Raw genomic sequence first — 26,302 nt, 5'->3', positions numbered from 1 at the left:
AAATGTTTGTTCACGTGAAAAGTATGAGAAAAAAGTTAAATTTTATCTCAAATTTCTGACATAGAATGATAAAATGTTGGCGTTTTAGTTCTTAATTTTGACTTTTCTCTCAAAATTGTGTCTTTTTATCATTTTTTTTTTTTTTTTTTTTTTTACTATGAAGATATCATTATCACGGCTAACTTTTCTTTCAATTATTATTTTTTCCTTTTTTTATCACTTAACATTTTAATCCTGGGGATTTAAATAATAACAGACATGCAAAAAAAGAGAGATTTGAATGTGGCTCAGTAGGAGGAGGGGTATCCAGCATCATCTCTCCTCCCTCTCTGTCCAGCAGGAAGTTCCAGTCTTCGGTTGAGAGTTTTGGAGGAGACGCGGCGGGCGGTTGCACCCACTCACAACCAGCCGGTGGAAGATGACTTGAGCAGCGGACGTCAGGGCAGTTTTACTCCCGCTCTAACTTTTGTCGGACTGATAGACAGAAAGACTCGACACGCTCACATGGGAAACGTTATTTTACAGCAGCTCCGAGTTAGCCAGCTGCTGAGTTGTGTGGAAAATCTCCGTTAAAGGCATCATGGCAAACGTTAAAGTTGCCATTCGGGTCCGTCCCCTCAACGAAAGGTAAGTTCTAATGTTAGCTAAGTTCCTTTGCTAGTTAACGTAACATTGATTAAACGGCTAAATAAATGTACAGTACCAGAGCTACTTGACTGCAGTTGCCTCCATTTCTAACTTCATGTCTAAACTGTTGTTGCCTGTGTTGCTAGCCATGGGAATTTGCTAGTAACACACAAAACATTATGCTTCTCAAATTGCATTTTGAATTAGCGCTGTTGTCCGTTTTGCTCTGCGATACAGAAACAGAAGTAAACAGAAGTAAACGCTAAGCTAGCAGGTTTAGCTGTTGGAAAAAAACAAAACTTTTGGTTGGAACAAGTGGTGCACACACATGGTGAATAATGACATCTGTGGCTGTCAGTAGTGTTGTCTGACCGGGCACATTGTGTGGTGCTGGGTAATGTACAAAAACTGGACCTAGGTAAGGCTTAAAGTGTCTGACTGCTGCCGGGTATCTCTACACAACAAGCATTAGGCTAATGGTTAATTGTGATGTATCCAGAACACCTGTATGACTGCAACCTGGGTGAATCAGTGCTGGTTAATGTTTTGAATGTGTTGAACTAATTCTGCGCATAAATAAAGGAAGAGCACTAAATATCACCAGTTACCAGAGCCTAAAGTTTCTTTCTTAAATCTCTGTACCCAAGAAGCCCTTAATATTAACATCCAATTTCCCAGTTATGTAGCTTTAGAATTGGAAAATCATCGGAGCTGATTAGTCGTTGGAGTCATTTGTCAGTCATAAATGCCAAACATTTGCAGGTCCTTGATTGAATGTGCAAATTTGCTACTTTAATCTCTCATATATGATAGTAAAATACATTTCTTTGGGTTTTGTATGGACAAAACAATTTGAAAATGTCACCTCAGGGCTCTGGAGAAAATGATGAATCAGTTAATCAGTATTGAAAATTATCATTAGTTGCAGCCATAGAAATCACATTATTCCATTTTGCCTCACAGTATCATTTATTCTGTATTTCAGTTTTTCAAGCCATATGATGACTGAAACTTCAGACTCCATGTTTATTAAGGCTCCATCAAATGGAGATATTGCTGTGCATTATTTTACACTAACTTTCCCTAAACTCAGCCTGACATCTTATGTCTTTGAGCTACAACACAGTTTGAAATAAACTCATATTTTTTCTGTTGATTGAATAATAATCTGTGTACAAAACATACTCACTTCTCATTTTTTTACTTTAAGCTGCTCCCTTCATTTAGTAAGAGGCATTTATGGGGGAGAAAAAAAAACTTTCCCTTTACTTTACAGTGCTGTGAAATCTGTTGGTGAAGTAGCAGAGTAACACAAGGATGTTGTAAAGTTGCTTTGCTTCAGTGGAGCACCCCTTTATATTAACCGGCAAATTGCTACAACATGTTGAATAACATGTCTTCAGGTTCTCGAGATATAGTGCTTATAAGTTCTATAGTTGTATGTTAAATTACATGGGAGTCTTTGCAGGATGTTTTGCAGGGGTGCTTAATCTAAAGGCCACTACAGTACCATAACAAAGCATGATTCAAGCCATGAAGGGCTTGACAATGATTCTTTCAAGCTGGTCTTCCTGGTACTTTGCATAACAAAAGGATTTCTTATACATGATGTGCACTGTCATGCAAATCTGTCCTTCCTGATTTCAGGCTCTGACACTCATACTGTCCTTTTTTTCTTTTCTATTTTTAAGTGGAGGATGTATTTCCTTACTTTATATATTTGAATAAGGGCCTGCTGTGTGACAGAGATAACATTAATACCAGCCTGGTCAACTACATTCCTCATTCAGTGGTGTATAGAAGTGTGTTGCTCTTTGTTTTAGTTGACTAATAGGATGCAGCATGCCCCCCCAGAGTGCAGGCAGCCTCTCACATGTGCAAGAAACATGTCTGCCCAATTGTGAAATTGCTCGTTGTAGGTTTGTATCAAAGCACGTTTTTTTTTTTTTATGAGGTTGACTATTTTCCATCCCCAACCTCCTCTCCTCCATGCTGGTTAGAGCCTGAGATTGAAGGTTGGTGGTTTTGGGTTGGGTCACCACTGCCGGGGTTGGCAAAATGAGTCCCACGTGGTGAAGCACGGTTGGGGGAGAGCTGATGATTACAACAGCCTCCTCGTTCTGCCCCTAACCCACCGCAGATACAGAGTGTTTGCACTATGGGCGGCGTTCGCCATCATTATCGCTCCTGGAGATCGAAATTCTCTCAGCTCTGTGTTGTGATTGCCTGTAGTTTCGCATGTGTTGCATCAGATGTGCTCGGTCCAGCTGCTGAAGCACGCACAGCTGAGTTGACCTTGTTTTACTCACACACACACACACACACACACCACCACACCCCACCACACCACCCACCACACACACACACACACACACACGTACACTGTACGAGGACTTTATATCTGGACACCCCTCTCAATTACATCAACAAGAGCAAAAGAGGATTTTAAACCAATTAGAAACAGACTGTAGAGTTATAATGCAAAGTGAAACCATTGTTAAATCTGTCCTGTTTGAAGTGGGAGACACTGATCAATACTGATAGTGTCCCTTAGATGCTCTCAGTTGGAGGCATGTGTGAATATTTTCTTCAATCCACAGGAGTTGACAGATTGTAAAACCAGTTACTCTCTTCTCATCCACAGGGAGGGTGTGGATGGAGGAAGGCTAGCTGTTCAGGTGGAGGATAAGTTTGTGAGGATCCGAAATGTGAAGGTGAGTATTTTCTGCACACAAAAATATTTAATCCTGAGTCTGTATTTGAGAGGTTTCTGGTGCATTGGGGAGTAGTAGCTTGTAGAGGGTATCTGAGACAGCAACAGGATGTTTACAACTTTGGCTCAGCCTTTTCCTGCTTGATGTCATTGTTGTTTATTATATTTGTCAAGCTCACACATACACACTGAGACACACACAGATTGTGAGACCATTGCTGTCAAACACATGTAGTCTTAGCACTCAGGAATCTGGTTCCAGGACTTATTAATAACAGTCTTTTTTGCCAGACAAGTGGAGTTTTCTGTGTTGTTTTACACTTTATGTTGACTACAAGGGAATTTTTTTGTTTTGGAAATTAGTTTATGTTTCAAGGAGGTTTTGCACATTTGGAAATAATTATTATTTGAGTTATAGTCATGTAAAATGATACTCTCGCCAAGTTACCAACCTGCTGTGTCAGATGGTTGGGTAGACTTGTGTGATTGGTGGAGCGCCATTGCCTGCAGACATTCTGGTGCTGTCTCTATAGTTTCACTGTGGAATATGTTACACACTGTTTTTCACTAATGTGAATAGTTTGCATTAGCTAATACTGAGATGAGAGAACTCTGCGTATTTGATGGGTACAGCTTATAAATAGCGTTTAATAAACCATTGAAGATCAGAAATAAAAACATGTCCATGTTAAGTGTTTACAAATTATGCAAACTTACAAAAGATAAAAAAAAAAAAAAACTAATTTCAAAACTCACATTTGGCTCTGGCCTTCCTACATGTGTATGATGTAGTTTGTACCAATGTTTATCACATTGGTACTTACAGTATTGCCCTTTTTTGGTTACATTTCAATGCAAACATATAGAGAGAAGTTGGGTGGGGGGAGGAGCAAATCTGTTACAAATGATGTGACAGAGACAAACCACATATGGCTTCCCTTTGCCATGGAAAAGGATCAAGACTCCAAGACTCGTGCAGCTCTCATGGGAATAATTATTTATGGAAAGTGGGACAGTTTTAGAGGATCTGAGACGGAAAAAAGCCTGGATTTTACAGGACAATAAATGTAACACACACAAACAGTTAATGATATGAGCTGTAAAGACCCACTGAATTTAATTAAACCTTGTGAAACAAGATGAAGATAAACTTATCTTTTACAAATAGTTAAGTTTGTTCCCTCTAACTCCGTTTGTCAGTGGTTGGAGCTCTGCTGGCGAGGAGATTTGCCTGTGGCCGGTGTTGCTCTTGGCTAATCTCTCACACTACAAGGCCATTGTTGAATTTCATAAAAGTGCAGAGGGGTTAAACAATCACTCTTTCAAGCGAGGAAATTGCTGAGCACAAATTGATACCCAGAGCTTAGTGTTGCCTAATGCTGCAGTCAGAGAAAGGAAAGATGATTTGCATAGATGATAAAGTCATCAATCAAGTACAACTATTGCCAGAAACCTCCTCTTGGCATGACTCTACCACTGAAGAGGTCCTCAGCAAGACATTTAACTCTTAACAGCTCCTGTGTTGCTGTTTTTGCAACTGATGCTGAACTCACCAAATGTAACCCTGATCTCATCTTGAAAATCTTCCTTGAAGTTTAATGGAGTTTGATAGAAAAACAAAATGACATATGTTAAACATTAATTGTAAATGTCAGGGTTTGGTTTTAGGCCTGCAACTAGCAATTATTTTCTCATCTGCCTTTTATTTCCTGATTAATCATTTTGTCTATAACTGGTCAATGGTCAACGGTCCTAAACTATCCAAACAATTTCCATCGAAATCCTCACAATCAATAGCTGAAAACAGCAAATGTTAGAGATAGATAATGTTAGAATGACTCGCAGAATAAAGTCTAAGAAAACACAAAAAAGTACTAAAACTTTGCTATGTTGCCATCTTGCTTGCATAGGTATACTGAATGGTCTCATGCTGATTTTATATCAATATGTTGCCAAGCTCAATCATCAATCATAGAGGTAGATATCATTTATAGATCAGCTACAGGTGCCACTTTCTCTGCTGACAATACCTCAATAGACTGAGATACCACTGAACTGAGATGGTTCTCTATGTTGAATGCAGTGATTTAGAAGAAATGCTTAGATGCTGGACTCTTTTCCCAGCATAGCTGTTGTGCCTGGACAAGTCCAAATGCTGCTGTGCTGTTTTTCCTCAGTTGAGGATTCACTCACAGTAAGCAGAAAGTGTTAATGCACCGAGGCAAATAAAGGACCAGAGGAGGAGTGAACGCACTGTTAATGAATGGAAACACCTCGCCTGCAGTTTTACACCCCAGCAGTCTCATAAACAAAAGCTGTAGTACCTGGGGTTTTGTAACTTCACTTTTCATGTTATTAAACGCATACACACATTTTTCCCATAAAGTGAGTGCCAGTGTGCAGTGTGGTACTGTGTTGGCTGTTAATTAAGTACTGTAAAACAAATATATTCTTGTTTGTATATCCCTGATGCAATATCACTGACCTTGCTGCTGTGTGATGATAACCATTAGTCAATTAAGTTCATGTGCTTTACTCTTCTGTTTTCCTCCCTGAAGCTGGATGGACGTGCCGACGGTGCTGTAGATTCCAGGGAGAAGCTTCTGGAGTTTTGTTTTGACTACTGCTACTGGTCGGTGGACCCTGCAGACCCTCACTATGCCTCACAGGAGGAGGTAATGACCTAACTCCCTAACTGTCTATGTTAACATCAACTACAATGTCTGCTTATTGAGCTTACCTTAATTTATTATTTTTTTTCTTACCTATGCTTACTAAACTATTACAGCTATTACAAATTTTCCCATAATTTTATACAGTACTCCAAATAATGACTCCAAAGTGTGATACAACATCTGAGTTTACATCCAGTATTTGACCTTTTAATCCTAAGTTTCTTTCATGTTTCTATGAATCAAACTTGTGGCTATCATACTGGAAATGAAGTGATTTGACAGATTCTCTCACGGATATACAGGACAGTTGATTCAGAGAGGAGAATCATAACAAAGAAGGCTGTCTTGCGGAAACACATCACCGTATTTTCTTCTAAATAGCAATTTCTTAATCCAAGTTTTGTCATGGAGTACTGGAATCTTGCAGTCAGTATTAAGAGAGTAAGTGAGATTAGTTTGTAATGGTACCTTTGTAATGGATGAATTTATCTGTTTTTGTTTTTTTTCTTGTTTCGGTGCCATGCTATATACCCTGCTGTGGGTGGAGACTGTGTGTGTGCTGATCCGAGCTTTGGCCACAAGTTGACACTGGGCAAACACAAGCTCTGTACCAAGAAAAGAGTCCAGAGGAAACACTGTCCTTGTAGACAAACCACAACACGAGGGGTGTGTGTCGTGTTCTTCTGTGTTTTTACACAGATGGCCACTCGGGGGATATGATATCAGCTCCATCTGTTACCCAGAAGTCTCTTTGCCTCAGACACAGCACGGCTAGCGTCAGCTTGCTTTTCATGTTGTAACTGTGATTGGCTGATTAGATATCTTTGTGTTGCTTTGATTGGAGGGTGTTTCTGGAACTTGAGAAGGGCTCCAGATGAAGAGGAAGTGGTGCCTGATTCCATTACAGGAAATTTCTCCAAAACCTATTCATATAAAGAGCTCTTTTTTTAGATAATTTGTCTTCTTATTAATTTGTGTTTCCATTGAGTTTTCATTGTTCACTTGGTCCACTCTTTCCTTTCCTTTGTCCACTGGGTCTCTCCTCTGCCACTCCCTCACTGCCTGTCTCTCCTCTTGTCAGAGCTGCCTTTGTATGTTTTTAAGAAAGACGGGGCTGTGATGACGGCCTACACACTGCAATGAGAAGCAGACAGCATAGCACTTCTTCCTCTCTCCTCTTTTTTTTTTCTCCCTTCTCTCTGGCTCCAGCTGTAGCTGCCTCTATCCTCAGCAGAATTGTGTCCAGTCACAGTGGCCTGGTTTCCACAAAACATTCCTCTGTTGACCCGGGGTGGGTGAAAGGACACCAGAGAAGGACAAGAGCCGCTGGATTTAAATCTGACCTCTTTTTCCAGCATGAGAATCGAAAGAATTGTCTCTTTAACAAAGAATCTGCTAAATGACCACGTCAGCCATTCACTGATCACATCACAGTTGAAAATATTTGAATTTAGCTCAAGGCAGTTATTTCTGTGGTGGATTTGAAGAGACAGTGTGTGTCTGACTGGATGCGTTTGTGTTGCAGGGGAGGAAGCCAGATTAATGGAGCACAGTGGCAGGTGGACTCATAATTTAAGAGCTACTCTAACCATTTTACCAGACAAATAACTTTCTAGAGCAGTGAAGAGCCTGTCTAAGCGGTCGGTTGAGTATGCAGATTTATTATTCACAACCAAAATACTTCAACAATGTTCTGTTGTGTTGCCTCATTTCACTTAGCAGCACTACATTTAGGTAATTGCTCTAAAGTGAGTATAGATTTTCCCCCTTCCCCCTTCTTATCAACTATCTAAGCACATATATATATTTACACATTTTCCAGCTTAATGAGTTGATGCAGTTGGTGCCAGCACCGGATTTTCTCATGGTTTCTACTTAAAAGATATATTTTAGCAAGCTTTACTTTTTCCAAAACAGGAAGAGGGACTTGCTCTGAATTCATCTTACACTTCAGTCCCCATGAGACTGAAACAAGGGGAAACTGGATCTTAACTCCGACGCTATCCAACCACACCCAGCACCCCTTAGAGACTGGCCTCCCAGCCCCCTGTACCTCCCTCCCCACTCCTGCTCTGTGCTGTCTACTGTACATGTCCATGCATCACTGATAGTTTACACCAGATACTTGTGTGTGTGGGGGGGGATGCTTCTCTCTTCTGTGCAGCAGAGGGAAGACAGAAATGTGGTATTTGAAACTATATGTTCGGACGCAGACGTGGTTGCATTCTTGTCGCTGAGGACTCCCCACAAAGAGAAAATCTTTTATTACATGGTGGGAGGCTTAGTTTTTAAATTGTATCTATTGGTGAAAAAGGTTTCTAGTAGGTGGTTAAGTAGAGAAGAAGAAAAAGGCTCTGCCAGGTGAGGAGAGGTAGGATTCTGGAGGCGAACCATAATCCATAATGGGAACCAGCTGTTGAGTTAATGCATGAGAGAGCTGGGACTATTTGTCTAAATGCTGCCTTTGTTTTGGGCCTAGATATTGAGCTAATAAATAGCTTTTCCACTGTTGAATAACATAAACCCCTGAGCTTGTTTATTGCTTCTGACAGTAAGAAACAGAAGAGTGGAAAGTAAAAGAAGCAGAGAATTTGAGTGATAGAGAGACAGGGAATGGCAAGAGAAACTGATTAGAGAAAGTGGGAAAGTGAATTCCTTTGGTAGACGAGGAGGAGGAGGGGGTGGAGGGGGACAGGAGGAGAAATGGGCAGGGGGGTCCTCTGTGCCTCTGCAGCCCCCAGCTCTCGCCTGCCAAACTCACATCTGCCTCACTAAGTAATATTTTGCAGTTAAATTTCAGTGCACAGACGTCACTGCTGAGGATTTGTCTCAGAGCACAATGCTGTTTTTTATGGTCAAATGGAGTTAGTTTGCTGGGGTTTTTCCCCTCTCCTCCTCCTCCTCCTCCTCCTCTTCTCCTATCTTTCTCTGCCTCTGTCAGTGCAGTGCGTGATTTGATTATGCTTGCAGGGTTTCTAGGTCTGTGTGTCAGTGGTGCAGACTGAGGGGAAGAATAGATTCTCTGTGTATGGGAAGAATTGTCCATACACACACGTGAGCATTTACTCCCCCTCGACAACACGTGGCCAGACTAAGAGCCAAAAGTCCAGTTCAGCCTGGTTCGAATTAACTGCAAATAGGACACCAAATGAGCCACATGCTGTCAACAAAGAAATATGAGATCTAGACCATATGGATACAGGAAAAGCACCTGTGATTTATGTAGAGACTTACTGCCTTTTATAGTGAAGGCAGAGGATGACTGGAGTTCTTACAAGAAAAACTTAACAGTGGTTAGATAAATGTGGATCATGAAAGATGCAGGTAATTTCTCACATGGCAGAGTGGCTGGATCTTCATTTTATTGACTGAAGATTCAAGTCAGGTAGAAATGTTAAATAGTCAGGTGTGCTGCAGTTTACAGTTGTGTCTAACTTTGACCTTGGTTGCGTGATCTTAGTATTTTAAAATTTCCCTTGCATCATTTTAAAATGTGTCTCCACAATGGATACCTTTGCTGGAGGCTGCAGCTTACAGTTATTTTCATGATCGGTCAGTCAGTTATTTTCTCAATTAACTTGTGAACAGATCATAGAAGAAATTGGTAGAAAATTAGACCGTGACCAAAGAGCAAATGATTAGGTTTTGCTGCAGCTCTGGAATCAGATGTATATCCTGGAGTTTTTTCAAGGATTTCTCAACTAATCCCTCATAACTGCTCATACTTTAAATAAATAAATAAGTCTGTCATGTTTTTCCCATCATTGTCCATTATGATTCATATCTAGAAGCTGTGTTTTGCAGCCATGGTCGATTTGTCGTATGTGCTCTCCTTCTCATCATCTGGCAGTGGAAACAGAACCATACTGAAACACAAAATAAGTGATCACAAATGGAGCCCTAAAGGACAGAAAGTCTTTGTTCAGTCCAATCTGTTATCATTGCAATATCCATCAACATCACATGTTTCTCCACATCTTTCAGCCCTAGTTTTATGGATCACAAATGGATGTGGGTTCTTAAATGAGACACTCAAATGATATCAAACATTGTAAGAACACTAGTGGCATTTTAAGCTGTAGTAATATTGCACCAGTTTATTCCCGAGTGAACAATCTATATTGTATCACTGAACCCTATGGATATTACACAAGGCTCCCATTAGTCTAAAGGCTGGAGAAGTATTTTCCAGCCTGCCATAAAGAGTGTAACATGCAGCTCTGCTCTACAATGTTATGCTTTGGCCTCTTTAACAAGGACTGGGGGGAGGAGCAGCAAATCCCCAAACCCTCTCCAGATATGGTTTTATTTATTTGTTTTAAGTCTGGCCTTTTCCCCAGTGTCAGTTGCAGCAAGAGCATGCAGTATGCTGAAAAGTGGAAAGAACTGCCGGAGTGCTCCTTGCCTTAGATTTTTTCATTTCCCTGTCCTCTGTTCCTCTTTTTCCCCCACTGTCCTTTGTTCCCATGTGAAGGGAGGTCTGAGTAATGAAGAGCAGGCTATCTATTTGGCCTGCACATCCCCGTCTCTCCCTCCCTTGCAGCCTCTCTGCCTTTCCATGCTAATTTGACCTACAAATTCTGTCCAAGTGTGACAAACGAGAGCACTGTTGAACTCCAGCCAAACAGCTTCCTCTCTGTGTCTTCTTACTGCTTGTGACTCTTTCTCCTCTGTGTCCTCCCTGTGGTCCTCTCTACACATTTCTCCCTCTTTTCGATTCTGATTCTCTAACTCTGATTCCTCACAGAAAGTCAGGACAAGGATCTCCAGTGACATTTTTTCCCTGTGTCTAAACAAAAGCATTTAGTTTTGCTCAGGGCCCAGCTGTTGTGTTTGTGTAACCCAGTTGGAAAGTGTGGGGCGGGAACTGAGTGACCCTCGCCTCTGCTGCAGCTGTCCACTCCTGGACAGGGAGAATAAGTGAGGGAAATTACTTTATATGAACTGATAGCAGTTACAGTCTTTGTTTGACTGGTTGGGAGAAAGTTGCATTTCCTTATATATTTTTTTTCACTTGTAGTCTTTGCATTGCGCCCAGAGACACTCTCCCAGTGAGAGCGGTTGAGGAGGGAAAATTAATCATGGTCCTCTTGGTTGCGTCAAACCTGGCAAAAGCAAAGAGAAGCTGAAGTTTTCAAATGTGGCAAAGCGCTTCACTCTTGGCTGGCCTTTTGCCATCACCCTTGACAACATTTCACACGCATTTACACACACACATGCGCACACTAGACATAAATACTTCTTCAGGGGTTTAGTGTAGAGCAGTCCACATAAAACCAGGCGAGCAATTGGCATCTTCCACAGCCAGTGATTACAGGACTTAACTCATTATAGAAGCATTACAGCATTACTTTTTCATTCCTGTCAGCCTGTCTTTATCACACTGTCTTTCTCTTTCACGATTGCCACCATTTCTCAACGTTTTTCACCCACTGCACTGCCTGCTTCCACTTTTTTTTCTGTGGCTCCCTCTTTGAAAAAACAAAAACAAAAACAGCGTTTCCCATGTTTCAAAACAAACGTACACCACTGTTTTTATCGTGGTCCAGATCTCTGGCATGAAACCCAGCTGGTTCCTTCAGGTGACCTCATTGTCATCTGGGAGTTCTGGTCCTACTTAGTTAGAGGCACGTGGTATTTTATCCTAGCTTTTAAGATCTGTTGCCAAAGTAGGTTTTACCCAAAGTAACATCTCTCTTAATGTCATTGCAGTTTGAAAATGGCTGTCATACATGTCATGTGGCAGTACTAATTTAAAGCTATGTCTAGTCTATCCTGCTCTCTCTTTCTGTCTCCTGACATTGCTTTGCTTTGAAATTTGATCTGTAATGTGGGCCTGGCGTGCATCCCTGCCTGACTGGATGTTAAAATTTGCAATGAGATACTTTTAATTATAATGGTACCATTTGACCTCCATTTAAAGTGACACCTGTTTTCTCTGAAGGCAGTTTCCCACCAACATTTTATCAAATAGTATATTTTGGAGAGATGAAGTAAAAGATTGGTAATCATGGATTAACTGTGCAAAAGGTCATCAACTGGCTATATATGTTATGCACCCTAGCCAAATGAGACCTTCCTTATCTGCACAATCTGGAGCCTTTTGCCACTGGTCCTAACCTCAAACCCTTGTTTTATTCTTCCTTCCTCACTCCCTGTTTTGACCCAATGAATCTGACCTGCATTTCCTGCACAAGAATGAAAACTATATTCTGCTTTTCCTCTTTCATTGTTAGATTGTTTGTACGTTTTTTTTCCTCAGAGAGGGAAGCAAACTCTGAAGCTTTTGTCCTTGTTGTGGATGCTGCTTCCTCTCAGTCGCTTAACCAGTCAGTGACACACACATGCATACACACACACGTGCAAGGGCCTGCTGATGAAAACAGCCTTCCTGTTAATGGAAGTGTTTAGTCTGTCCCCTGTGTATTGTGAGGTGAGCGACCAGCCTGCACGCTTGCTGTGGCTCTTGCCCGGTCACTTTATCTCTAGGCTGTTTTTTCTTTTTCTTTTTTTTCCTCCTGCTTCATTTCTGGAGTACATTTCCATTCCCAACCCGTCTCTTACCTCACCTGCTTTGTTAACCCAGAAATACCTCCCAGTGCTGCAGGGTGCTGCAGACTGTGAAAGTAGGTTGCGACAGAGAGGGCCATTGTGTCCATTTAAGCAGCCCGAGTACAATGACACAAATTACAATCTTCTGATTTAATTTGATGTGACATTGATGACAAACAACAGGGTTGTTTTGATATTGCCTGTCTAGACCAACTCGTACACACAATTTTAATTCTCATAAGAGGTTGAAATAGGTTTATTCCTCCTCGTGTAGTTTTGTTCAGAGGTCAGTCAAAGTGTTTTGCAGACTTTTGACAAAACAAAGCAACAAAGACATATCAGAAACTGAGAAAACAATAAGAAGAGTGTACAGAGATGAAGAGATAGTCAGGTTCAAAGAAGGAGCGGGTGGTTGAAGTGAAGTTCTTGCTCTTTGTGCTCAGCCTGGAGGGGACCCTCAGCCGTGCTGTAGCCCCCATGGAGTGAATTTAAGAGGGTCGGCTTTAACAAGAACTGTGTTGATTCTCTCTGCTTGAGGGAGGAGAGGGTGTCTGTGTCTGTTTTTTTGAATAGTGGGATGAGGACAAGACAGGGGAGGCGCTGCTCTTTGTCTTAATGTTTAAGCCTCCATTCAGCCAAGAAGCAGGGGGCAACCCTTGGTGGTCTGGACTCCAGTGGATTGCACACTTTGACATGTGTAGTCGTGATGCTATTGAGCAACAGTTACATAAGGTGCTCTCATTCTCAATTTATTTCCCGGTATTGACCGAAATAGTAGATTCAACTTTGGCTTATTTAGACTCACGTATAATGTATACAATATATGGTAAAATAGGCTTAAAATAGATTCCTGTGCACAGGAATAGTGATGTGTTAGATGTTTCAACCACAGTGCCTGTTTGGTGATTTATAAGGTCACTGAGTAAGACAGCCGTTGTGGCAGCACTTTTACTAGTTGCACGTGGCTGTTGTCTGCACATGGTTGGCTAGGCTACAGGGAAATACTTCAAAATGAAAAATGGTGTTCATTGGGGTTTGGCACTACAGCTACCACTTATTTTCTTTATGATTAATCTGTATAGTTCCGTTTTGATAAATAGTTTAGTCTGTAAACTGTCAGAAAACTGTTAAAAGAGATTAAATTTCTGATGGTATAAACCAGAAAAGCAGCAAATTATCATATTTGAGAGGCTGGAACCAGAGAATGTTGGTCATTTTTGCTCAATAAATGATTAATCTATTGTCAAATATATTGATTGACTGATTGTGGAGTAACAGATGAAGGGTATCGTGATTTTAAACATAGTTTTACTTCTGTGGCCTGTAATTGGACCAGAACTGAAATGATTAGTTGATAATTTGCATAGGTGATCAACAGAACCTTAATCATTCACTATTAATCATTGCTTCCAGCTTCTAAATTGTGAATATTTGCTGATTTTATGATAGTAAATTGAATATCTTTGGGTTTTGGACTTTGGATTGGACGATTGTGTGTGACTACTGGCTGGTTTTGCTTTTTCACTTGGTCATGGTGGTTGAATAAGATGTTAGTCTCTGTGTGAGCTTCACTCCACTGTGTCAGTGTTGAGCGTTTTACTTCTCTCAGAGAAAACTTGAGGCTGTTGAATATTAACACGCACAGATTCACACAGACTTAAGAACAACCAGATGAACCAGTGAATCCGTTCAGGCTGCTTTCACAGGGCCCGGGCCTTTCGCAAGAGCTTTCAACCACATCCAACCTAAACCTATTCCCACCGTTTTGTAAGCCTAGAGTGTACACAGGCTTAGCTCCAGGTTCTTGCTTCTCCTGACAGTGGTTGGTAGTCACACACACACACACACACACACACACACACACACACACACACACTCACACACACACTCACACTCATGGGAGGTATGTTGAAAATATCGCCGTGTTTGATCCTGGGAGATCACGGTAGCTTTGAGAGAATTCCTCCTCTCTCCTCTGTGTACTTACCCACCATCAGTCTCCGTGGTCCAGGTTTGAGCCCAGGGGCCAGAGGAGTGGACCCCCTTACTTGATCCCAGGGTGTGTTTTGGTTCTGGAGGAGAATTTGCTGTGTCTCAGGTCTGGTCTAGATCAGGTTGCTGCCCCCCAAGGCATGTATTGCCTTTGGACTGAGCTGTTGGGTTACTGATGAGGCCACATGTCCCCAGGAGCTGGTTCTGATAGAGTTACTTTTTGCTTATCAGTTATGAACACAGGAACGATAACAATAGAAAAGACTGATCATTTGTCCATTTGTTTTACTTCTAACCAGTAACACCTGCACACACAAAAGTACACTGCTGACTGTTGTTATACGTGATATCAGGTGGTAAACACCCATATTTCTCACCATGCACAATGTGTCATGTGCAGCAAAGTCAGGTGTTATCATGATACAATGCGTTTGACTTTGATACTAATCAAAAACAAATATCTCTGTAATACCGTGGAAAAAACGTTCAACCAATGCAGTCTCTCATTTACTAGTTAACGGTTTGTAAACTCATCAGTTTTGCCAACCAGTTTGAGTGGAGTCCAACTGGTTTCTAGGTGTGGTACACTGTTAGACGCTGGCGCCACATAGAGCTGAAACAACCAGGACAACAGAAAATAATCAGCAACTACTTTGATAATTGTTTCTTCTTTTAAGTAATTTTTTGAGCTGAAATATCAACCATACTCTCATTTCAGCCTTATGATTGTGAGGATTTGCTGCTTTGTCTTCATAGTATATGATAGTAAAATGAATATCTTAGTGTTTTAAACTGTTGTTTTGACAGAACAAGATTTTTGACCCTCTCATCCCACTGTGATGAGGAAACTGTAATAGGCATTTTCACTATTTAGTTATATTTTATGGACCACAATTAGTTGATTAATAGAGAAAATGATTGGTAGATTTGTCCAGAAGTCTGTTGTGAAGAATCAGATTGCATTTCTGTCTAGTCCATTTTTATTATTATTAAAAAAAAAAAGTGGTTGTGATTTGGCCTCATGCTAATAATCTCCAGACACTGGCTCTCAGATACAGAGACAGAGGGCAAGAAAACAAGAGGCCTCAGTTGATTGTTTTGAGAGGGACTCTCCCGGATTCCCCATATCACCACTGCGCTTTTAGGCAAGGTTTATTTTCCTGACCAAATCATTTTTCAAAGTATTTTACCCTCCCATTTATTTTTCTCACATACACATTCTGCAAAGTTGTTTACCTAGAGTATTAGCTGACCTCCCTGCTCCTTACCCAAACACCTCAGCAGGAAGCAACGCGAGTTCCCCACCAATGGCCTGGTGCCACAGCATTGTGATCATAAAACCTTGGTGAAAAACTACACTTGTGTAAAAACACAATGCGATTAAGATCAAGGACATTGGCTTACACTGTAAACACCTCATCAATCTACAAGTACATTTACTTCTTTTGGTCAAACAGTCTTTCAGTAGTACAGGAATCCTCCCTCTTATATAGAAGATATCCATTGTTGTATGTATATTTAGCACTCTGCTTAATCATCTAAACATTTTAAAACCACAGGGAGGAGAATCCAGGTGATGAGCTGCACCCAGTTATATATAGACATCTCTTAGTTGGTCTTTCTTTGTGTATTTGTGATTGAGGGTGTGTGTATTAATCTCTTCAGGTGTTCCAGGACCTGGGTGTGTTGGTGCTGTCCGGAGCTTCTGAGGGTTACAATGTGTGTCTGTTTGCTTACGGCCAAACAGGATCTGGAAAGACATACACCATGATGGGCACACCGGTGAGGACATGGGGTGGAGTGGGTGCCGGCATAACTGCATGGCTTTACATGTTATTTGAGGAGGAGTATACAAAGTACAAAGAAGTCAACGTACCTACACAAAGTACAAATTCAAACCATGCCTCACTGTAAATAGGAAAACACTCTTTAAGGAAAAGCATTCAGTTGTGACCCAAATTTACATGTCAGCTGTCAAGTTAATGCTACTTTACCCTCATTCTGTGTTTTGTTTTTGTTTTGTATGCTGTCAGGACTCCATTGGCTTGACCCCTCGCATCTGTCAGGTAAGTAAGTCGATTATGATTCCTGCAAGTGGCAACATAAACAAGATGAACACACTGATAATTCAGCTGCTTGTGTATCTGATGTTGTAGTGTGAAGTAAATTGCATTTCTCCTTTCCTGACAGGGTCTCTTTAGGTCTGAAGACACTTTTCCTGATGGACAAAATTCAAGCAGAGTTGAGATCAGGTACTTTTGTTATTGTGGGACTAGTTTTTCCTTTTGGGAGTAGTTTTTCCTTTTTGATCACTGCTGTTTGGTCTTTTGGTAACGTTAAAATTCAAATTAAAATTTTACATATTGTCAACTTTCCAATAAAAACTAAATGCCAGAAAGGTAAACTTAAACAAAGATGGGTAATTTGTAAGTTTTGATATCAGAATTTTTTGGCATGACTGTATGGGTTAAATGATTTACATCAAATGATCCAGTCCTGACATTATGTCCAAATGTCAGGACTGTGTCTTCATAGTAGGATGTCATCCCTCTGTCTCTGCAGCTTCCTGGAAATCTATAATGAGCGTGTGAGAGACTTGCTGCGAGGAGGAGAGCAGAAGAAGAGAGCCTCACTGAGAGTTAGAGAACATCCTGAGAAAGGACCATATGTACAAGGTGAGCACTTGGGACAGTTGTACCTCCACTTTGTAAAGTGTTAGTCAGCAAAGATATATTTATATATGTACACTTGTTCCCAAGGCTAAACTCAGTTTAGATTTGAGGGGCACCCTCTTAGAAAGGCTGATTCTTAGCCCTTGTACCTAAACCAAGTAATATAAAACTTTAATGTTGTTTCCTTCTATGCAAATTAAAAAACAATTAATGATCAAGAGATATGTACATGAAGACCATTAAATATATACACCAGCAGGCATGTACATGTACACCTACAGTGTGTATGCACATGCATATAGGAGAGGCAGAGCGTTAAGGCCTTGTATAAAGACCACTGCTACAAACCAAAAATCAAGTAAAACAGATTACATGAATTAGAATTCAAATTCAGTATTCAAACATAGTTCCAGGTGCAAACATGCTCACCACAAACTCATATCTCAGGCATACAGTAGCACTTCATATTTACATTTTTTTTTTTGCCTTATGTTTAGGTGCTGTCACAAACTATGAGCTCTAAGAAGTGTCCAATATCCAGTGATTTGTAAAATTTATCCAACCACTCAGCAGTGGACCATATAGTAAAAGAATCTGTCCAAAACACTCAATCGAGATGAGAGTGGATTCCAAAGTATAAATCCTCTGTCTCTACACTGTCATACACACTCAGACACATAATTTTGTCAAATTATGGATTTGGATGTGTAACATGGTCTACAGTATTTTGAGTAATGCTCTTGTCTTGTATGTTTAGTTTATAAGTCACTGTGGTGTGTGGTCAGTGGTGACATTTTGTTTCCTTGTTAAACCTCTGATCAGGTCCAGAATTGGCTGCCATGGCTTTAATCCAGACTCCTCTTTTAGCTTCTTTTACTTTCTCTTTTCTTCCTCTCCTTCCATCTCCTCATTTGCTCCTTCTTTTTCTTTCTCTCCTTCTCATCCGCCCGCCTCTCTGTGCTTAAAGTCCCACATCCACTCATTGTCTGTATCAGGAGAAATCCCAGATGACCAGAGGAAGTGAAGTCATTTCCATGTGGTTCCAGGGAGAACACTTCACCATACCCACAATGCACACTCCAAGTTTCTGCTTCTTCTCCATCAGCACTTATCCAGCCAAGAGAGTTTTATTGTCACTTTTACTTTTTTGAAATTATTCAGATATTTTCATTACTGGCTTGTGTGTTACTGACTTGCATCGTTATAGCACTAGGAGGCTCTGTGGTAATCAGAGAACATGTGTTTAACAGCCATTTAAGTTTATGTGATTCACGACTGGAAGTAGAGCACTGTCACAATTTTTTTGTTACTGAATGCTGTGGGAAAACATTACGAATCAAACAGGAGCACATATTGATGAGACATACTTCCTGTTTGTGTCTTTTTTCTATCTCTCTGGTTGTATAACTCCTCTGCCACTCTCACATATCTCTCTACAAAATCTTTAGAAAAAATAATGTATATAATGTATCTTTTTATTTATTTTTACTTAATTTACCAGTGTTATCATATTCCTTTAGCAGCTGTAAATAACCCTAACCTTAAAATGCAAGTCAGTGACTGTTCATTCTTTTCCATGTGGTTTTTTGGATGATCCTCTAAAATGATTTTTTTTTTTAAATTCCAAGCAATTGCAAAATGTGCACCATGATATCCAACAATAGACTTTCCAATAAATTATTTTTGTTTTTGCATTTAGGCCAATTAATCAACATTTTTTTCGGGTTAACATAAAACTCAGATTTTCACCATTTCGTTTCTCTGTCTGTTTCTCTCTCATCAGACCTGTCACAGCATGTGGTCACAGACTACAAGCAGGCCATGGAGCTTTTGGAAGAGGGCATTGCCAACCGAATCACAGCAGCAACCCACAACCACGATGCCAGCAGCAGGTCCCATGCCATCTTCACTATCCAGTACACACAGGTCATCATCTCTCTCAACATCCAGTCAACTTACCATACCTTACCATTATCTGTTAATAAATCAGTCTGGTAATGACTCTCTGTCAGATTGTTTTGCCAATAATTGCTCATTTGGTTCTGACATGCACTTAATATTATTAGTGTCTGTTTTAATGTGACATATTTATCATTATTAGCAGATTCTAGTCTGATTGCTCTTGTCTTTTCTCTGCAGGCAATCCTAGAAAATAACCTTCCTTCAGAAACTGTTAGCAAGATTAACCTGGTGGACTTGGCTGGGAGGTAAAACAAATCTTTTTCTTCTGTTTTTTTTGTCAACACCTTATTACTCAAAGTCATTGACAAAACTGCCCCCTAGTGGAGCTTCGCTACTACCCTGGGATTTTCTAAACTCAATTTCCCATTTTCTCTCCATCTACATTTGAAGCGATATGAACCTAATTTTGTGTTTGTTTGTTTTTTGACAGTGAGAGAGCAGACCCGCACTACTGCAGAGACAGACTGACGGAGGGCTCAAACATCAACAAGTCGCTGGTCACTTTGGGCATTGTCATTTCTGCCCTTGGTAAATGAAGATACGCTTAAAAGCTTTATTATTTCAGTTTGAGGCTCAAGTGATAGTGTCTAAGAATACTGTTCATTTTGAATAAAATCTAGCATGCATTTACACAAATTTCTACTTTTCCACCCATATTTCCTCTATCCTTTTCCCGTTCTTTCTCTGCACATCCCACATCCTTTGTACCCCTTTCCCCCACTGCCTCCACAGCCCAGAACTCCCAGATGTCCAGCAGCTGCCAGAGTATCAACAGCATGGCTTCAGAGGGTGACGGCAGCACAGTGGGAAGCCACAGCAGCTCCTTGTCTGGAGGAGGAGGAGGAAGGACGAGGCACTGCTTTATCCCCTACAGAGACTCAGTCCTAACCTGGCTGCTGAAAGACAGCCTGGGCGGCAACTCAAAGACCATTATGATTGCAAGTGAGTGTCACAGACTTCAGTATTATTGTTAAAGGGATATTCCAGAGATTTGAAGTTGTACTTCCATAAACTTCAATAAAGACCATAAAATATGCTCAGAAAGAGTTGAGATATCCTGACTTCTTTAGGAAAAAATTGGATCCCACATTTCCCCTAATGCAGCAGATAGTATAGTGACTGCAATGTATAAAATAGATGTGAGTGCCTTTTTAAAGAACTACGGTAGTGGCTTTGTGTGCTCATTAACTGTCGATTGATTATAATCAACTCTTCCTCTGTAATAGAGTTTCCAACAAGCACTTGAATATATCAACATTTTTCCACTTTTCTGTCCTTTTCCACAGCTTTAATCACAAATATATATTTACTTCGGTTTCCAAAGGGTCTAAATGGTCATTTGTTTTTTCTGAGGCGAGTCTGTGAGGTCATTTTTGCTCTGTCCTGGCATTAACTGAAGCTAACAGCTGCCTGGATGGTTATACCATTTACAGTAATGTGTCCAAAACCGATATTATGGTGTCTCTGTAGTCCGCACTTATTAAACTGACATTGTTGTTTCATTGGATGTGAGTGTTAATTGCTGTGCATTTGTCTTTTGTTTTTGTGTTGCAGCTGTCTCGCCCTCCGCTAACAGTTACAATGAGACCCTCAGCACGCTACGCTATGCTGCCCATGCCAGAAATATTGTCAACAAGCCCCGGGTTAATGAGGTCTGTGGCTATTTAGAGTCTGATGCCAAAATTTGGTTTGGTCCAAATGTTTTTAGTGGGTTAATGTGTGTGCTTTGATTTCCATGCAGGATGCCAATGTTCGGCTGATCAGGGAGCTGAGAGAGGAGATTGACAGACTGAAGAGCATGCTGCTCAGCTTTGAAATGGTATGGTGACCTTTATCATTAGAACATGGTGCTAACTCTCTCAGGGATACACCCCGCTGGGTTTACCCAAAAAAGCCTTCTTGGTACTGTAAGGCTTTGAATAAAAGAGATTCCCACATTACAAGTTTTTTGTACTAAATGCTTAATACAGTGCTTGGTGTCTTTGTGACATTTTTAATCCCCCAAGTTGTAAAGATTGAAGTGCAATGTATCGCGTGTGACATTTTCCCTTTGCACAGTATGTTGACTGATCATTTTTTTTACCCTTTTGACTGACAGCAGCGCAATCCCAGTCCATCCCTGAGTGATGAGAGGGATGGAAATCTCTCTGACATGGTGCTACAGAACGAACTAAAGGTAACACAGGGTCGACACAGATGGTTACATCTGCCTGACAGACACACAAGTCCCTGACACATTAAACCAATGTGCTTTTATATTCAGTTGAATGTTTTTCATCAGTTTGACAGATTCAGGGCACCATCTAATGAGTTGCATCAACCTTTAATTCTACATCATATATGTCGTGTGACCAAACAATTGTTGTGTTAAAATTACAGCTCTAGTCAAACTGTTTAGATTGCAAGACTTATGACAAAACACAGACAGAAATATGACATGTAGATTTATACCAAAAAGTGTATGCAAATTTTCCATTTACTATGATATACTATAAAGGATCAATCCACCTACATGATGAAAGAAGTTTCTCACTTACCTCTAGCCATTCAGACACGGGTTTTCCTTCCCCAGTTTTTGAGATATCTGCCCCTAAGACTTTTTTCTCCTGACACTATTAGGAACAATTTTCTTTCCTCACTTAAAATAGCAAACTCTTCAGATCAATGTCTGTGTATTGTGATGGGGCTGGGACATTATTTCCTGAGAGAAACAACAAACATTTCATTTACATTTACCTTAATTGTATTAGTGTTTTGTGGTAGAGGTCCCAGTGGTGTATGTTTCAAAAACCTCCCCATGATCTTTCCTCATTTTCTTCATCCGCGTCTCCTCCTCAGGTGGAGCAGCTGACGAAGGACTGGTCAGAGAGCTGGAGAGACAAGAAGGAACTGCTGGAGCAGTACAGTGTGGACATCAACAGGGAGCGGGCCGGCTTCCTCATCAACTCTCTCCAACCACACCTGGTTACGCTTGATAGAGACGTCCTCAGCACTGGGGTTGTCTTCTATCACCTCAGGGTATGACAATAGGAACGCCAGTAGATACACTGCATCCATGTTTGATGTGGTGTTACTAGTCCCTTTTAGTGAGGTGCTTTCTTTTTGCCATTTTATGGTGTTAGTGTGATTGGTCTCAGTATGAATTAATACACGGTTGAATATGTATATGAATATATGTTGGTTTTGGCAATAGAATTAGAAGTAGAATTGCTTTATAATATTAGTGTTGGTTGTATGAGATAGTGTGCTTTCGTTGTGTATCTCTTTTTCTGTTTCTTTTCATGCCCAGAGACTCCCATCACTCATTTGCACACATGCTGTTACACTAAAAATACACATTTGCACAAACAACATGATGCAAACTCTCACAAACTGATATTTTTTTCATTTGCTCTACTTTACCCAACTCTCAAGTTACTGTTTTTGTCAGCTGTCTGACTAAAACCATCTCTCTCTTTTTGTCTGCTAGATTCTTCCCCCTCCTCCTCCTGCTACTATTTCTCTCTGTTCTGCTAGAAAAACTCTTGAGAAAAGGTGTGTTTCTACTGTCTTTTCTTTTCGCTCTACCCTCGAACTGTCCTGTTGATCTCCTGTCTCTCTATGTGACTGTCTTCCGCAATGCATAAAGCTCGGGTTGGATAAGAGGCTCTTAGTTCTGAGGCTAGGACTCAGGGGAGCTTAAGCTGTCCTGATTCTGACAATGACAAGCATACCCTTAGGCCTGACAATTACACTGTTTCCTGCATGTGAAGAGCTGAGGCCACCTGGGAGCACATGTGGTCCTGACACCATATAAGAAAGCCTTTAATCTCATTAGATAAGGCTTCAAAGTAAACAAATTATATTTTTTTCTGTCAGCTAAGTGGAAGATTAGAAGTGAAAGGACAATAGGTCTCAAAAGAACATTGTGTGAAATTCTTGTCATAAGTCAAACAATTGCTTTTGTATTTTGCACACCAGGTTGTGACAAGTATAGATATGGTTTGTTTTGATGTTTGTTTTTTTTTGTGAATTTTGATTTTACATTATAGTTTTTTCTTACAGGAAGGAGTCACCCACATTGGACCTCAGGACCAGCTTGAAGAGCCACAAATAGGTATTAGTTATTCATTAGGTCTTCATGTTTCCTCATGCAGCTGCAGATGTTCCTTTTCAAACTGTATAATGAGATTTTTTTCTGAGCTGTTGTACATCTCAAGAGTGAAAATCCTCAAAGCCTCTTACAACCATGCATTATCACAGAGTAAACATACAACAAACTGACAGCTCTAGACAATACGTGCAGCCAAAAAAAGGACAAGGACAAAAATAGAATATCCAATTCATTAACTAGGATATCACACACAAGATATACAGTACATTGTAACTGTTAAGTGAGAATGCATAGTAAAACATAATCTATCCTAAAATGGGCTGTTAACTTTTCATTAAATGCTGCATTAAGCACTAAATATATTTAGGAGTACAGCAGCTGCCTTGCCACAGCTTTCTAAATCAGTACGTGCGATTGTGTTTCTGCTTTCTGTTCCTAGTTCTGCAGGGCAGTGCCAGCTGTGAGATTGAAAACCGCGGAGGTGTGGTAACGCTCAGACCGCTGCCGGGCTGCTCCTGCCTGCTCAACGACAGGGAGGTCACTGAACCCTGCAGACTGGCTCAAGGTCAGCCCATGTCCTGAACAAAACAGTTTGTTCACACTGTCATGTTCCCACTGTGTCCCCCCCCCCTACATGCGACACAAATTGGATATTCTGCACTGAGATGAACAGTAAAAAAAATCAGTGTAGTCGTTGCATGTTTGTAATTTTGAGACAGTTATTATTACTGTCCTACCTGTTTCCATGTTCCAGTGTTCTTTTCAAAATGAGGCTGAGGGTAGAAAAGATTTTACTCCTGATTTGTTTTCTTTTTGCTTGTTGTTTGGCTATGATGAAATGCTGATGTCCTCTTTGTAAATCACTGTAGCCATATAAATATGTTTCCTCTTTAAAATGCTGAAATGGCTTTTCTGCTCTTCCAAAATATGTCATTGTGTGACATACACTATGCACAAGCACACAAATTATGTGCAGTGTTCACATGCACCAAACCATGTCCAGCAGGTGTCATTTTCTGTGAATCCCAGAGCAGCAGTTGACAATGAGCATTAAGGCCTGCTGAGTGATTATGGCTGTGTGCTAGATATCACATGTAGGTTAATGTACAATTATATATGCACACACACTTAAAGATGCACAGGTTAAATATTGCATATAGGTTAATGTACAGTTCAAATGCATGTGCACTTAAAATGCACAGGATCATCAGGAAAAAAATGCAGACACACACTCATATAGACCCACCCTGCTACACTCATACGCTGCAGCACACACACCTGTGTCCTCAGCTGACATCAACACGATGCTACAGGATGAGCACAGCTTGTGATGGAGGATATGTCTCTCTCTGTCTCCAGGGATGGTGATCACCTTGGGAGGAGTGCATAAGTTCCGCTTCAACCATCCGGCAGAGGCAGCCGTCCTCAGGGAACGCAGACGGGTGGGTGCTGCTCAGCTGAAAATGAACATCATGCTGCTGGTTAAATTGACAATGATGATAATATTAATGATGATCAGATAATTGAGATACTTCAGGTGATATACTGCAAATCTACACAAAATTTACAAGAAAAATGTTTTTTTTTTTCCTTTATCTCTTCTGAGAATACTGTGGTGATTTATTTTTGTTTTTGCTGATCTTTTCTGTCCTCAGGCTAGTGAAGGTGGCATGACCTGCACCTACATTGACCTTTGCCCCTTGACCCCTGATGACAGGTAAATACTTCCTCCAAAAAGAAATTCACAGAGCAACATGACAGTCTTTCTTAAGATAATATTCATCACTCTGGGTGTATATGTGTGGTGTACAGAGATCTCATTCTGCCAACTCACAGCATACATATTTGATAAGAGGTACAAGTGTTGTACCATTGTACATGCTGTAGAAATAGGGCAGTGCTTCATGCATGTTTCCTTCCAGCTGGTGGAGGTGGCATGTGTTTCCATTAGCCCCCCCCACCCTGAACAATCCCAGTTAGCTGTTTACAGGACAGGCTCAGGCGTTGCTTAGTTACTGCAGAGACGCTCAACTGAAAACAAACCACAGAAGCTTTTACTTTAAACCTACCACTCTATTACCAAGCTACTATATTCTAACATCAAATTGTGCTCAACTGAGGTGAAATGATAGCTTTACCTTTTCTGAACGCTTTTTTTTCTCATATTTCATCATAGTTTCTCAGCCTGTGTTTCATCCTGAATCTTTGTGCCTGTTTTATAGTGTTAAAGACACAAAGCTTCAAGGGCAGCTGGGTGCCAGCCTCTCTCCTAGTGAGGAGACTAATGCGAGACAGCGTGTAGAGGAGCAGCAGTGCTACGTGGAGAGTTTGCGGCAGGAGATCCAGGCTGCACAGAGACGGGCTGAGAGGGAGCTGGAGAGGGAGCAGGCCCTCCTTCGACAGCAGCACACTGAGAGTAAGTACCTGCCACATAACCACACATAGAAAATCATTACTGTGCAGTGACAAACTACATAAAATTCTGTCTTTTGATAAATATGTTAACGTTTTCTCAACATTCCCCTCTTTGAATCTTTACCTAACAGTCCAGCAGTGGATTTTGCAGGAGAAACAACGCCTAACAACTGTAGAGCAGAGAGTCACCCAAGAGTCTGGAGTTCAAACAGATATTATCCCTGCATCCCTCCTGGAGCGGCTAATAACTCAGGAAGATCTGACAGCAGATCGCCCCTGCCAGGTGGTAAGAGCCAAGAAGAAGGCAGTGCAGGAGGAGCTACTAAAACACCACGCCCTTTGCCGTGCTGAAAGCCGCATCCGTCGCAAAAGGCTGCACTACCAGCTGGAGAGAATCGCCCGCAAGCGGCGTCTGTTGGAGGCTAAGAGGGAATTGCAGCAGCTGGAAAAGGCCCTGCCTCCATCACCAGACAGCCCTGAGTCTCCAGAGCAGGGATCCCCTGTAAAGCTTAGTGGGCGACCGTTTGTTTCTCGCAGACACTCATTCTCAGCAGATCTTCTGTCCCGGCTCTATCCACAGCACACCCCTATCTTCAGGTGA

General features: G+C 41.0%; 1 protein-coding gene across 2 annotated transcripts in view; it reads left to right on the top strand.

The window, feature by feature from the left end:
* The first annotated feature begins 342 nt into the window (after positions 1 to 342).
* stard9 (StAR-related lipid transfer (START) domain containing 9) overlaps positions 343 to 26,302 on the top strand; it is a 30,397-nt gene continuing 4,437 nt past the window's right edge. Inside the window, exons 1-21 of one of the 2 annotated variants that reach the window (XM_018663558.2) lie at positions 343 to 627; positions 3,272 to 3,341; positions 5,899 to 6,015; positions 16,225 to 16,341; positions 16,593 to 16,625; positions 16,750 to 16,811; positions 17,122 to 17,234; positions 19,015 to 19,157; positions 19,371 to 19,438; positions 19,624 to 19,721; positions 19,926 to 20,135; positions 20,748 to 20,845; positions 20,935 to 21,012; positions 21,295 to 21,369; positions 22,032 to 22,211; positions 23,238 to 23,289; positions 23,726 to 23,851; positions 24,646 to 24,728; positions 24,942 to 25,003; positions 25,509 to 25,702; positions 25,833 to 26,298. In XM_018663558.2, the coding sequence (XP_018519074.1) occupies positions 581 to 627; positions 3,272 to 3,341; positions 5,899 to 6,015; positions 16,225 to 16,341; positions 16,593 to 16,625; positions 16,750 to 16,811; positions 17,122 to 17,234; positions 19,015 to 19,157; positions 19,371 to 19,438; positions 19,624 to 19,721; positions 19,926 to 20,135; positions 20,748 to 20,845; positions 20,935 to 21,012; positions 21,295 to 21,369; positions 22,032 to 22,211; positions 23,238 to 23,289; positions 23,726 to 23,851; positions 24,646 to 24,728; positions 24,942 to 25,003; positions 25,509 to 25,702; positions 25,833 to 26,298 (2,492 nt within the window). In that variant the 5' untranslated portion in view covers positions 343 to 580. Of the gene's footprint in view, positions 628 to 3,271; positions 3,342 to 5,898; positions 6,016 to 16,224; positions 16,342 to 16,592; positions 16,626 to 16,749; positions 16,812 to 17,121; positions 17,235 to 19,014; positions 19,158 to 19,370; positions 19,439 to 19,623; positions 19,722 to 19,925; positions 20,136 to 20,747; positions 20,846 to 20,934; positions 21,013 to 21,291; positions 21,370 to 22,031; positions 22,212 to 23,237; positions 23,290 to 23,725; positions 23,852 to 24,645; positions 24,729 to 24,941; positions 25,004 to 25,508; positions 25,703 to 25,832; positions 26,299 to 26,302 lie in introns of both variants that reach the window. The other variant, XM_018663557.2, reaches the window with a different exon arrangement.

The sequence above is a fragment of the Lates calcarifer genome, linkage group LG19 (genome assembly GCF_001640805.2).
Source record: "Lates calcarifer isolate ASB-BC8 linkage group LG19, TLL_Latcal_v3, whole genome shotgun sequence".
NCBI lineage: Eukaryota > Metazoa > Chordata > Actinopteri > Centropomidae > Lates > Lates calcarifer.
Note: the sequence above shows the minus strand (reverse complement) of the source record. Positions and strands in the feature narration are given on the sequence as shown.